The sequence below is a fragment of the Colletotrichum godetiae genome (assembly GCF_030913485.1).
Source record: "Colletotrichum godetiae strain CBS 193.32 chromosome Unknown BDP55scaffold_77, whole genome shotgun sequence".
In the NCBI taxonomy this organism is placed as follows: Eukaryota; Fungi; Ascomycota; class Sordariomycetes; order Glomerellales; family Glomerellaceae; genus Colletotrichum; species Colletotrichum godetiae.
In genome coordinates, this window is record NW_026851325.1 from 112,751 (window position 1) to 125,381 (window position 12,631).

At 55.3% G+C, this 12,631-nt stretch overlaps 3 protein-coding genes across 3 annotated transcripts; 1 reads left to right on the forward strand and 2 right to left on the reverse strand.

Annotated features, from left to right (window-relative positions):
• Positions 1-2,936: 2,936 nt before the first annotated feature.
• BDP55DRAFT_565579 (uncharacterized protein) lies at positions 2,937-5,105 on the reverse strand (the record flags this gene model as incomplete). Its single annotated transcript, XM_060570434.1, has 2 exons — positions 2,937-3,524; positions 3,576-5,105. 2 exons carry the CDS (start codon positions 5,103-5,105, stop codon positions 2,937-2,939), a joined length of 2,118 nt encoding a protein of 705 aa, XP_060422977.1.
• A 3,280-nt stretch (positions 5,106-8,385) lies between these two features.
• Positions 8,386-9,455, forward strand: BDP55DRAFT_683359 (uncharacterized protein). The gene has a single exon (XM_060576336.1). It carries the CDS (start codon positions 8,678-8,680, stop codon positions 9,326-9,328), a length of 651 nt encoding a protein of 216 aa, XP_060422978.1. The 5' UTR covers positions 8,386-8,677; the 3' UTR covers positions 9,329-9,455.
• BDP55DRAFT_683360 (Gar1/Naf1 RNA binding region-domain-containing protein) lies at positions 9,426-12,166 on the reverse strand. Its single transcript, XM_060576337.1, has one exon. The coding sequence runs from the start codon at positions 12,021-12,023 to the stop codon at positions 9,909-9,911; it is 2,115 nt and encodes a 704-aa protein (XP_060422979.1). The 5' UTR covers positions 12,024-12,166; the 3' UTR covers positions 9,426-9,908.
• Positions 12,167-12,631: the final 465 nt, after the last annotated feature.

A 12,631-nucleotide genomic window follows, 5' to 3' on the forward strand; every position in this document is an offset into this window, starting at 1 on the left:
TCCAGGGTCTCCGTGAAACTCCCCTTTACCGGAAATGATGGTCTCTGGCCGGGAAGGATACCCCGGATTTTCCTTGAATCACATCGTATCCAAATGCCCGAAATAAAATTGGAGAGAGGAACACCATACCGTTCGTTGGATGTCATGAATTGGCTGACCTACTCTACTGGAATCGTGTTAGGCCACCCTCAGGGAGCGATTCTTGATAACAGCCTTATTAAACACAGAATTTGATCCACAGTATGGACGACGGACCGCGTATACTCTATATCAAGAGGTTTATCTGGCAAGGTCTATAGAGGGATATTGCCGCGCAAACGCGAAAGAAGGATAAGACAAAACATCACAGCGGGGAACTTTGGTCGAAAACGGTCTAAGGAATTGTGTTATTCCTCATTCAATCATTCAAGGGAGATCAATGGTACTAAGACCACCGTCCTTCCTTCGTCCTAGAAAAAGGAGCAACAAAATGAAAGGCACCGGTTCCTCAGTCTTCCCCCAATTAGCATGTCGGTCGAGCTTAAATTTCGTAGAAAACTCCGTACACCGACCCCTTGGATCCTTTTTCAGCGCGGTTCTCAGCAACAAAGCTATTCCATCAAATGATGTGTCAGTATACCGAGCCCCTTCCTTGTTCGAGGCTGAGCAGGAGTGCATGAAGGGCGTCAAGGAGAAGAAAAAGGAGAAAAACATACGCGGAAAGTTCCCTCCACAGGACACCCGATGAAGCACGGCACCTTATCGCAGCAAATCACCTCCGACTCCTTGAGCAACGCTTATACCAGCTTGTTGGGGGCGTAGAGCGCCGTGATGCGTGATGCTAGGATGGGCAGGATGAAGACGGACAACTTCATGGTTGTTATTTTTGCTTGGGTTGGAAGGCGTGGTGGAAGTGGGTGGAATGAGATGCAATCAGAGAGACAAGGGCGATCTGATGTTAGGTGAGGTTGGTGGAAGATGGTGTTTGGGGAGGGTTTGCTTGCTTGTTGACGAGGCATGAGGTTTTCAAGATATGGCCAAATACCCAGAAGACTCGAGCATTTTACACCTCCTTTCCCACTGTGTAGGCCTTCTTATCCCGAACTTGTCCGAATCCTCCCGCTCGATTCTGACCCGGAAAATATCATGCTATCTCCAGACGTTGAGAAGGTAAGCATCACGGGCAGAAGCATTCGACCACGTTCATGTACGGCCATGCCGTGTCGAGGATCCAGGCGGAAATATCAAGGCAATGATTTCTCCTTCAGTCGGCCACTATAAAGAGCCACGGCTGGCATCCCGCTGATGCTACAGTACTATATCTACAAAAGGCAAAGCCGGGGTGCGTGAGTATGAACTGATTACAGGATGAAAAGATCAGCCACGTCTGCATTGCAACATCGGCTGCGCATGTGAAAAAAGCTGCAAGCCCCGCCATCAAGACGTGACGTTGCCGTGAAACTGCAACCGCGCTACTGGAACTCTCCACATCATTTTCAAGCAGAAGCAGAGAGTCCTGAAATGATGAGATACCTCAAAGTATGACAACATCCTAGTGAAGAATGGAAACATGTCCCGTCATACCTTACGGAGAATTTCCATAGCGTCCCCCGCCCTGCACACTCTGTGGTCGATGTGTATCATCCCCCTCCAGCTTCAACATGTTGACAACTTGAAATCAGCTCCCATGTTTACCTTACCCCTAAAATGGAGACTCGTGGAAGGCTGAGCGGCTTGCCACGCCCCGTCCCCTTTGGCCATGGTCTCCATGTCTTCGATTAAGATCCGTGATGTAATGCCTTTGAGACATCATCCAGTTCTTCTTCTGACGTCCGAATGTCAACTCTTATGTAAAGCAGCTGGGGCATCTTCTCCGGCGTCGGCCTGCAGAGAGCCGCGTAAATCAGGAAATAATATCGGCATCACATTCCATCACGACTAGCACAACGGATCCCGGAAGCTTTGAAGACGCTCTTCGGCAAGGCGCTCAAAACACATGCCAACTTTGCTAGGACGTAAATCCCTTTTTTTTTGTGTTGGTCAAAAACCCATCTCGACACTTCCACTGCTGTCTCTTTTGACGCCCATTCTGAAACTAAGGAGAGCAAGTTGGAGAGGTGGAGGTCAGGAAGCTCGCAAGCATCAGAAGCATGTACACTTGGAACAAAACATTCAGGTATAGGCATCTCATTGTCTACCTAGCTTGCTCGACACAAAAGAAGCAGCTCTAGCGTCTCTTCCCTTCCAGAAGGACCTAGATTCTCTCTCCATCTGTCCCAACTGCCACCAAATCTCCATGTCTCCATCCATCATAGTGTCCCCACTCATGCCGCTTCAAGGCATCTCAAAAGGGATCAACGAAAAAAAAGCAGCAGCATCGTCTCATCCTGCCAAATAGGTCGCCCTGCGTGTTTGCCGAACGACCAAACACAGCCACCAGAGCTGCATGAAACGAGAAGTGTCAAAAACGACAAACAACAAGAGTGAGCAATATACATTAAGCACTAGGCGTAGTCCCTGTCCCATCCTCAATCGCCGACGCTGCAGTCGCGTGACACAAGGTAGGGCCAGGGTAGGTGAATCGAAATCGCGAAACGGTGGGTGTTCGAGCGAGTGTCAAGAAGCGTAAAAGAAAAGAAAATTGCAAGCCACGACTGAAACCAGGCTGCAAAGGGTGTATCAAAAATGGGTGTCATGAATGAGTGACTTGAAAGGTATAAACGCGTCGTCGGGGTTCGTTTCACCCCTTGATCGGATTCATCGTGAGAGTCCAGTAGAAGGGGAAAACTGCCCCAAGTTCTTTTTTTGGTAGTTCGCAGAAACGCCGTGCCCGTGCTGTCCAGAATGCATAGTAGACCCTAGTCTATCGCCAAACGAAGTTGAATCCCCAGTCTTTGTGCCAAAAGACGTTATATACGCAGGGAGTCAGTGTATATGAACGCTGTTTTGGTTGTCATTTATACAGCCTGTCCGGGGACGGGCTTGCGGCCGACAGGACCCATTGGTGGGCCTGGACGGCCCTGAGCGGGGGGTCCGTTCATCGGTCCGTTCATCGGTCCATTCATGGGCCCGTTCATGGGACCATTAGGAGGACCGTTGGGAGGGCCATTGGGGTTCATTCGGCTGGGTTGAGGGATTCTGCTAGGTCCGGGAGGGCTCGGCTTGCGACCGCCCATTCCGCTGGGGCTCTGCGGCCGCTGTCCCGGAGGGCCCTGGTAACGAGGACCAGGGGATTGAGGCCGGCCTCCGGGTCCCATCGGGCCATTACCGGCGGGGGACTGAGGTCGGCCGCCACCGTTCATAGGACGACCTGCGGGCGACTCGGGGCGGGGGTGTGGCGGGCCTCCCTGGGGGTTCATGGGGCGCTGGCCAGGAGGGAAGTTCGGACCGGGGCCGCGGGGAGCACCAGGGCCCATGTGAGGACCACGAGGAGGTCCTTGGTTAGGTCCCTGGGCTTGAGGAGGTCTAGGCTTAACCGGGCGAGTGGAGAGGCAGGTGCGCGGTACAACACCCTGCTGGGATCTATCCAAGCGAATGCAGAGCGCCTGAGGGGGATGTTAGCTTATATACTCATCATAGTGGACATCAAAACTTACCCAGCCATCATCGTACTCGTGGAGAAGGCGCACAAGTTGGCCAGCTCTCAGCTCCATCTCATCCTCAAGGGTAGGCTTGAAGTCAAGTTGCACACGGTGAACAGTGGTGTTGGCGGGGCCTCCAGCGGCGGCAATGGCAGCAGAGCCAGTGGATCCACTAGATTGGTGACCGGGGCCGGCAGAGTCGGCGCTGAACGTGGTACCCGAGGGAGAAGCAGGGATGGTAGACAAGGGTGCGGGAGGCGCGGGCAGAGTCAGGTCGAGAGCCTTGGGGCCATCCTTGCGGGTCGACGCCTTGCGAGCCAAACCTCCAGCAGCGACAGCTCCGGCACCAACTGCCGCAGCACCGGCAGCAATAGCGGCACCGTTGGCACTGGTGTTGGCGGGGACATCGCTCACGGCAGTGCCCGGAGCAGGCTCGCCGACGTTGGGAAGAGGCTTCTCGTTGAGGCTCATGGAGCTGACGGACTCCTCGGCGATGGGGCCGTTGATTCTCTCGGCTTGAGCACCGAAGGGGTTCGCGGGGTTCGAGCTCTGGTTTGTTGCAGGTCTGTCCCAGGCGCCTTGACCAGGGTTGCGAAGACCCAGAGCAGCGGCAGCGGGGGCCAGATTGGCGTTCATGTTGACGGCAGGTCCTCCGGCAGGTCCCCTGCTGGCGCGCTTGTCGAGGTTCAAGTTGGGCAAGAACTGGGTAACGGGGCGGAGGCTGATGCGAGGAGCGCGGGGGTTCTGGGTACCAGCGGCAGCGGCGGCGGCTCCGAATCCGTGGCTCTTCTCATCCTCGTCAGCCAGGCGCTGCTGCTCCATCTGCTTCTTGCGACGGTTGAAGAGGAAGAAGACGAGCAAAAAGACGACTAGAACACCGGCCAAAACACCAATAGCAATGCCAGCCTTTGCGGCACCGCTGGTCTCGTTGCTGGTTGACTTCTCCGTGGTTGACGTCGCGCTAGGAGAGGCGCTGGAGATGATGCTAGCATTGTCTGCAGTGGCGGCGGCAGTCTTGGTGGTCTTTGCAAAAGTTGGCGCGTCCGTAGCGATAGCGAGCGTGGTCTGGATGCTCTCGGTCAAGGGGTCCTCGATGACCGAGGGAAGCGACGAGGTGGACGCGGCATCGATGGTGGTGGATGAGCTGTCAGCAGTCTTGATGATGGGCGCGCCGGCCCTGGCAATGGTGGTCTCGGTAGAGTCAACAGTCGTCGATTTCGACCTCGTGGGGAGGGGTGATTGAGCGACAATCAACTTGGTGGAGGTGGTGCTCGTAGGGGCGGCGACGGCGTCGTCACCGGTGACGGTCTGGTAGATGGTTTTGATAACGGTCGAGCGGCCTTTCTTTGTATTAGCGCGCCGTGTGGTCGTGGCATCATCATCGTCGTCGTCCTGTCTGATTTTGAGATTACCTCCATTGCTTCCCGAATCCTCGTCACTGGAGGCGAAGGGATTCAGGTCCTTGAACTTGTTGCCAACATCGTTCCAGAAATCGGGGTTGCGAGGCGCGATATGCCTGCGGGCGTGGAGGTGGTGGTGAGCCATTACTGCGGTTGCGGGCGTGGGTTAATGGAAATGGATCAAATCCAACTACTCCAGCCAGAAGTAGTCGTAGTGTGTGAAGGTAAAACGAGGCGTGTGAGGCGCGTGATGATTCGTATCGTGAGTTTCGTGGGTCGAGGCGGGGTATCTGAAAAAATGGAGGGAGGGTGTTTGGCGTTCACGGGAGAGGCTGGTGATGGGAATGCACAAGGGATCCAGCTCCAAGGGGTGTGGTGTTCGTGAGGCGATCGTCGAAAGAATGAATAAGCAGTAAATGAGTCCGGCCAGGGAGTGTCGCTGGTCGAGGGACTATTGAGAAAGACTGCGTTGGTGTTGTGGGTGAAAGTCGAGTGTTGTTGCGCGTACGTATGCGTGCAATTGAACGAATGTGAAGCGGCGCTGGGCCCGGTGGAAGGAGAGTAAAGTGAGAAGGTGGGTGAGGGTGAGGTCGTTGTTTTTGCAAGATCTCACTACCAGCTCACAGTCATTGGACAGTCACAAACCGTCTTAGTAAATTGTCATGAAGACGACGGGGGAATGTCGATGTTTGTTTTGTGGTGAGAGGAAAGAACGGATGAATCTGCACACCGTGACTCTTGGGAAGCTGCAAGAGAGAGGGCGACGATGAGGTCTCTCTGTCTATCTCTGGAAGTGAGAGTGCAGCGACGGCAAGAAGCAGTCAGGCTCAGCAAGTGAGATGCAGTTCGGACGGAACGGGAGAGGATGAGGTGAGAAGGGAAGAAGAGGGCACCTGACGAAAGTGGGAAGGGACACTGAGAAGAAGAGAAACGGGGACAGTGAGGTTGCACTTGCAGACTGCACGTTCGCAGTCCAGGATGCTGGGCGAATGGGAACTTGGGAAAGAGGCCCCAAGCAACGTTGGACGGATGACAAGGGTCGGACGACTGGGGTGTGGATGGGAAGCAGATCCCTGCCGCCGTCAGGTACCGTCCACTGTCCATTGGTCTTTGCTCTCTCAGTCTGACAGTCTCTCTCTCTCTCTCTCTCTCTCTCTCTCTCATTCCCAATGGAAGGTTAGTTTAGGATCACTTCCTGCAGAGATACAGGTAGAGGGAGCAGGAACTGATGGGGAGGCAACCGCACGAGGACCGTGGGATATCAAGATGAAAAGGGAATGGCGCGTAGGAAAGACGGCCGTGCGATGCGGTCAATGTCATGGCCTGCAGTCTTTGTCGTGTTAGTGCTTTCTGGGGATATCACAGTCTACAGTCTAACTTCTATCCGTAAGATACCTATCGAGTCTACCTTAGAAGGAAGGCAAGCAAGGTACCTACGGAGTAGTAGTCGGCCGATGTCTCTTGGGTGACGGTGCTCGGGTGACGGTACTTGGCTTGGGATGGGCTCGGATCACATTTTGCACAAGTCCAACAATGGCACACCAAGGTGGACGGATTGGGATAGACGCGCACAAGAATGCAACCGCGGCTCCAACGGTCATTCGACAATGCATCTGATCCACGCCCTCACCCCCGAGTCAGCGTTTCACCATCCGCCCTGTCTCTGGCCTCTCCCTGCGCTCAAGATGAACTTTACCTTACCTTAGGCTCCTTACAGAGTACACACACACAATCAGGGAGGAAACAAACAAACACTTTGGAATAGTTACACATTTGTCTACTTTAGACACCTTCGTTGTACATAGGTGTGTAATAACATTAACAGGCTGTCATTCACTGTTGATCGAAGCCATCAGCTGCATAGCCTTACGGAGAACTCTTCAATCTTGATACGAACAAGCCAACAAATCCCGCACTCATCCCATCGGTTTCCGACGTGAGGTACCGACCCAGGCGACCGGCGACCCTCAATCCGTCGGTCGCATTTCCCATCCACACCGGCGCCCATCTTCATCAGCGCCCTGCACGGGCCGCGCTAAGGCAGGGGCCTCCCAACGCCCATCCTGTCGTGCCTGTCGTGCCTGTCAGGTACCGACCCCGCCTGATTGGTTCTCTTATCCCTGTTACCCACCCGTATCCACCGCACACCCACAGAATAAACGAAATTGTTTGCTCGGGGTTCCTGTGGTGTTCATCCAATCAAACCCTGCCAGGTGGGACGGAAGAAGAAGGCGTTTGTCCGGCCCGAGCTTCAACCACCAGTCAACCACAACCAGCAGCCCCCAAACTCCAACATCCCCATCGTCATCGTCAACAGGGGACCAACAGCATTCAACACCACCCACACACCATAACTATTATCTGCAGATGCTGTGATACGCGCCGTCTCTTGCTTTCCCACGCCACTGCACGCGACGTTATTTCCATTCAGCCTGGTCCCTTTTCTTTTCCGCGCAAACAACGTCCCGTTGCCTTCGAGAAGCACGGCAAGACTGCTACGTTCATGCAAGCCACTCACCCAAAGGCCATCTAACGCTACAAGAGGAATGGCAAGAATGCACCGAAATAGCATCCCCTCAAAAGCTGGAAAACAGCCACCATCAACGAGATACAACAGATGGTCTCCCAAACGAGAAAAAAAAAAAGACTGGCTGGAGCCTGGCGTGCGTGATGGCGAAGCTGGCCTGCCCATCGTCATCTCACCATTCGGCCCGGAGACTTGCAAGGTTTGATATAGGCACCACTGACCTACTGACAACTTACAGTAGAATGCTACGGGCATTACCGTAACTGTCACCAAACCACCCACCGACTACGCCTCTGTCTCTCTTAAAAGGCTCCTAAAAAGTAATCATGCCTTTGAAACAATGACACGACATGCTCTGTGCTTCTCCCTCGCGAACCGCAAGGAGCTTCCAGCTTTCTCTGTCACCGAGCGACCCTTTTCGATCTTCTCAAGTCACAGGAAGTAGTCAGTGCTCTGCATCCGCACATCCGTCTTGAACACGAGAACTTGTCAGGCCACGTTGTCGCGAGGTCCTTTTTGTCGTCCTGTCTGCCTGACAGAAGTCGGTGTGTTTAGATCCGACAAGCTGTCGAGGCCCCAAGAACTGAGGATTGCACACCGTTCGATCTCGTTGCTTTTTCCGTTGCATTTAGACTTCCCGCCGTGCGCCGGAGGAAATTTTCAAACGAGATCTCCTATGTGGTTTCAGAGAGAAAACATGCAAAAACACATAACAACTCTTAACCAAGAGGCTAATTTTAAGACATGCACCGAACGGCGCCGTCAAGCCACCAAAAAGCCTAAAGCCCCAGACCGCCGTCCCCTGAGCCCGCGAGGGTTCGACCAACACACCCGTGACACCGAAATTGGAGAGACCTTTTGAAACAAGCCGGTTCGTCCGCTCGTGCCATTAGGTTTGGTTCGCCCATTTCGTACCCGTCGCGCCCAGTGAGAGCACTCTCGCGGCGAACACTCGCAACTTTGGTTCCCTCCCCCATGATCTGCCCGCCTCCACAGCATGCCACTGCCAAGCGCCTTTCGGTACCTGGTTACCTGGCAAATGCTGGCATTTTTCTCGCGTTGTGGCCCATCTCTCCACACTGGAGATGACCTCCGCCCACCAGCCTTATCCATCGACATCCATGACATCCATGCGAGAACACGCGGAAACATGATGGCTAATCAGCGGGCAATCTAACGAAAAGACCCGGATGCGACTGTACGGGGATTTCAATTACCGCAGCTCTTCGCAGGCAACCAACACGCCGACAAACTTCAGCATTGCGAATGGAGTCGTCTCCTTCAGAATGAAGTTGGGGGCAGGAAACCGCGCAATCCTCATTCCCGGGTATGGGGAACGTCGCATCCATGACATGTATCCCTACGCAGCCACAGCAATTCGTCCATGCCTCACACAAAGAGCAGAGTCAGCACTTCGAACAGTATGTTATGCAACAGCAACGAGAAAAACCTGGCTTCGACGTCGTAGATCTGCACAGCGTCATTTTACTACCTTTGTATCCGTACGGGCCACAGCATGCTCCCGCAATCAGCCGGATAACCCGAGAGGTAGGTTATGGAATGTTTCAATTAATCCCAACCAGACCTGCCTTCTTCCTTGTCTTGATCTGAGGGAGATCTCCTGCTGCAAATCCGGTCATTTGGACGCGGGAGAGAACAGCCAGAGACAGGACCGCCGCGGCGATCCGTACATCGGCCCTATGCAGCTGCGCGACAAACCTGTCTCCCGTCTCGCTCGTCTACGTTCCCTGCACCAGATCAATATAGCGTCGCGTATCGTTGATGATCAAAGGCAGTTCACCAATGTCCAAATCACTCAACTCAATCATCAGAGCGAGTGAGCCTAGAAGAATATGGATCTCACCCGTTCATTTCGGACTATTCAAGTGGACGCCTCGGAGGCCACCTCTTCCGTCAGTCAGAGCGCCGCAAACATAGTCTAACGTCAAAATAGAAACTTTTTTTTCACTTTTATCTAATCCTTATCTCCTCCTCGCGTATGGTCGCGTCGCGAGTTCCCGCAGTTCTCATCATTACAAAGCGATACAAATAACCACCAATTGCGCTTTTTTCTAGTCACTCTCTCGCAGTTTGCGTTTTGAGCTCTAGTTGGTAGCGTCTTGGTCCAGTGTGCCAAACATGGTAGCTAGAGCAAGCCATGCGATCGAAGCCTTTGCACGTCCCTTGCTTCGAGACCTCATTTGCAAAGGTACTTTGGGTTTCCGTGCTCGTAGTTGGCACATGTCCAATATGGCTTCACTGGTCTAAGTGCAGAGACCCAGAGGTCTCAATCCACCCCCACGCTGCCTTCCACCTCGTATGGTCTGTACAGCTCGATAAAGCTCATCCAGCCCGGCACTCTCAACTCTCCGCCGGCAGCACAACAACCGAATCATACTTCCAACCTCGATGGAAGCCAATCTACCGCGGAGGCGGCTGAGCACCCCATTGATGCGGAGGTTGAGGAGGCTGAGGAGGCTGCTGTCCCTGCTGTTGTCCTCCCTGTTGTTGTTGCTGCTGCTGGCCCTGCTGGCCCTGCTGCTGGCCCTGCTGCTGCATCTGCCCAAGCAACGCCGCAAAAAAGGCCGGGTTGATATAAGCACCCTGCTGCGCGTTCTGCCCTGGCTGACCACCCTGCGCCGGCCAACCAGGCGGCGGGGGCGGAACGGCAGAGAAGCCCTGCTGTCCCGGCTGCGGCACAGGCATCCCGGGGAAAGGGAAGTTGAACGTCGGCGCCGTCGGCGCGGGCGCACCCTGCTGCTGGTTATTGTTGTAGTTCTGAGGAGCCTGGAATCCGTTCGCGCCGGCACCGCCCCATTGTCCACCCTGAGGCTGCTGCTGCTGTTGTTGCTGGTCTCCGCCGGCGTGATGTCTCTGAGGTGCCGAGTATCCCTCTCTGTGATCCCCGCGGCCTCCGTACCCGCCGCGTCCACGGCCACGACCACCTCCCCTGCCTCTATCACCGCGTCCCCTAGAGTCTCCGCGCCCACCTCTACGTCCACCGAAGCGGCCGGGCTCGGGCTCCATGGTGAAACTCTGCTGCACAGGCGTGGCCTGGCCGAATCCAGGCGGTCGCGCGAGGGGCTTGTACGGACCATCGTCCTCGTCATCGTAGTTGAGTCCGCCGTCCGTAGAAGGCGGCGCGGCAGCGTAGGCGCTGACCTCGTTGCGCAGCGGATGCGGCTCGCGGTTCCCTCTGCTCCTCTTCTCACTGGGTCCACCGCGTTCACTACCACCGTCCTTGCCGAACCTCGCCTCCTTCTTCTTCTGCTTCACCTGCCTCTTATGCTCCGCCTCCTTTTCGTCATCCGAGAACTCCATCTCGTCCTCTGCAATCTCCTCGTCGTGAATGTTACTCGCGTCCGATCCCTTGAGGTTCTTCAACGGCTGCGTAAACACAAATTTGGCGTGGGCGGGCGGGTAGTACACCTTTGCACCGACAGACAACCCAGCGGCTGTAATCTCCTCGGCCGAGGCCAGCATGACGGTATACAGCGGCTGCAGCACCTTGCCAATCGTCTCCCACACCACGCCAAACACCTTGCGGTCCTCGGTGCAGAGGACAGATCCCGTATCAAGAACCTGGTACTCGCCGGGCGTAAACGCCCTCACCACCATGATATTCTCAACAATCTGCTCCACGAGACCCAGCTCCTCAATCTTGTCGTCGGCAGTGAGCGTGACGTCAGGCTTAGCGGGCACCGACACATCAGCGACCTCGTTCTTGGTCCGTAAGTGTCCCGAGGCGCCCGCGCCGCCCGCGCCGCCGTTCTTGCCGCCGTCGCCGCCTTCGTCGTCTGAGCCGCCTTCCATCTCCATGAGCATGCGCGCTGTTTCCTCCACGCCGAGGAGCTGGTAGCCGCCTGCGTCGGAGTCGTCGTCCGAGTCGGAGGAGGAGTCGCTGCTTGAGTCGGAGGAGGACTCGTAGGGCGAGGAGTCGGCTTCCCATTCGGGGTGGGCGTCTTCGGCACCTTCGGCGGCGGGTTGGTCTGTGGTGGAGGCCGGGGCATCGATCATTTGGGGCGCGTCGAGCATTTGGGGGGCGTCAATCATCTCTGGCGCTGCGGGTGCCGGCACAGGTGCGGTCGCAGGTGCAGACGGCGCAGATGCAGGTGCTTCCTGAGCTGCGGGCGCCTCTTGGGGGACTTCGACTGGTTGGGCTAGGGGAGTATGATCGAGACCGCTGATCATGGCCTCGAGAGCGTCTGTCAGGGAAGGGGGCTCAGCGGCATCGTCGACGTTCATGGCATCGGGGTCGGTAGCCTCCTCTGGTGCCGCAACTGGTGCCGCCGCGATGGGTGCTGCGACGGGCTCTGTTGTAGGCGCAGGAGCAGGCTGCGACTCGGTCGTGTTCTCTCCCATGTTGATATCCTCATTCTGGTCTTGAATTTGCTCCGCGGTGCCGTTGGCAGCAGCGAGGATTTCGGGATCGACGCCCTCGAAGCTCGCGGCGGCAGCGAGAACGTCGGCGGGCACCGGTGGGAGCGTCTCGTTTGGTTTCGCGAACCCCAGGCCGGGGATCTGGAAGCCTGACATGATGTTGGCTGTGTGATATTGGTATTTTCGACCGGCTCTTTTGCTAGTATATTGTCAAGTGGGATCCGGTCGAGCAAACGTGAAAAAGTTCTCGGGGAGAGAGTACAATGAAAACAAGCAACAAGTTCTTGTTTGGAGCAGACTCGGGCGCAAAAGAAATCGAGAGTTGGGGAGGACCCGATAAGAAAATTTTAGTGGGGTCTTTGCTTGCGATAAAAACTAAACTGGGTCTTTCTCGGTAAGCTGCCGCAGGTCAAGGTCTTCTGGACCCTCGGTGACATTTTTCTACCCCACCTTCACCGAGCTCACCGCTCACCTCTCACTTACACGCTCACTCGCAAGCCCTTCTGCCTTCAGAACACCGCTGTTGTCTGCCCGCCAGCCCAATCTCGTAATACCAATTGGGCGAGGAAAAATACAGATTGTTTTCTCCAAGTCACCAAGTCACACAATGTTAATTGAATCAAAAAAAAATGCAAAAGCTCAGTCCCCTCTGAGGGTCAGAGAGGGCTTACGAAATCTCCTCGCCGTCACCTGAATGATGACGAGGATTTTTACTATACGCGGGACTCGAACCCGGGACCCATGGGTGCGGGGCTATTCAGACA

Bases quoted from the DNA above. Each gene is read 5' to 3' on its own strand.
- BDP55DRAFT_683359 (XM_060576336.1), top strand. From the start codon at position 8,678: ATGCGACTGTACGGGGATTTCAATTACCGCAGCTCTTCGCAGGCAACC.
- BDP55DRAFT_683360 (XM_060576337.1), bottom strand. From the start codon at position 12,023: ATGTCAGGCTTCCAGATCCCCGGCCTGGGGTTCGCGAAACCAAACGAG.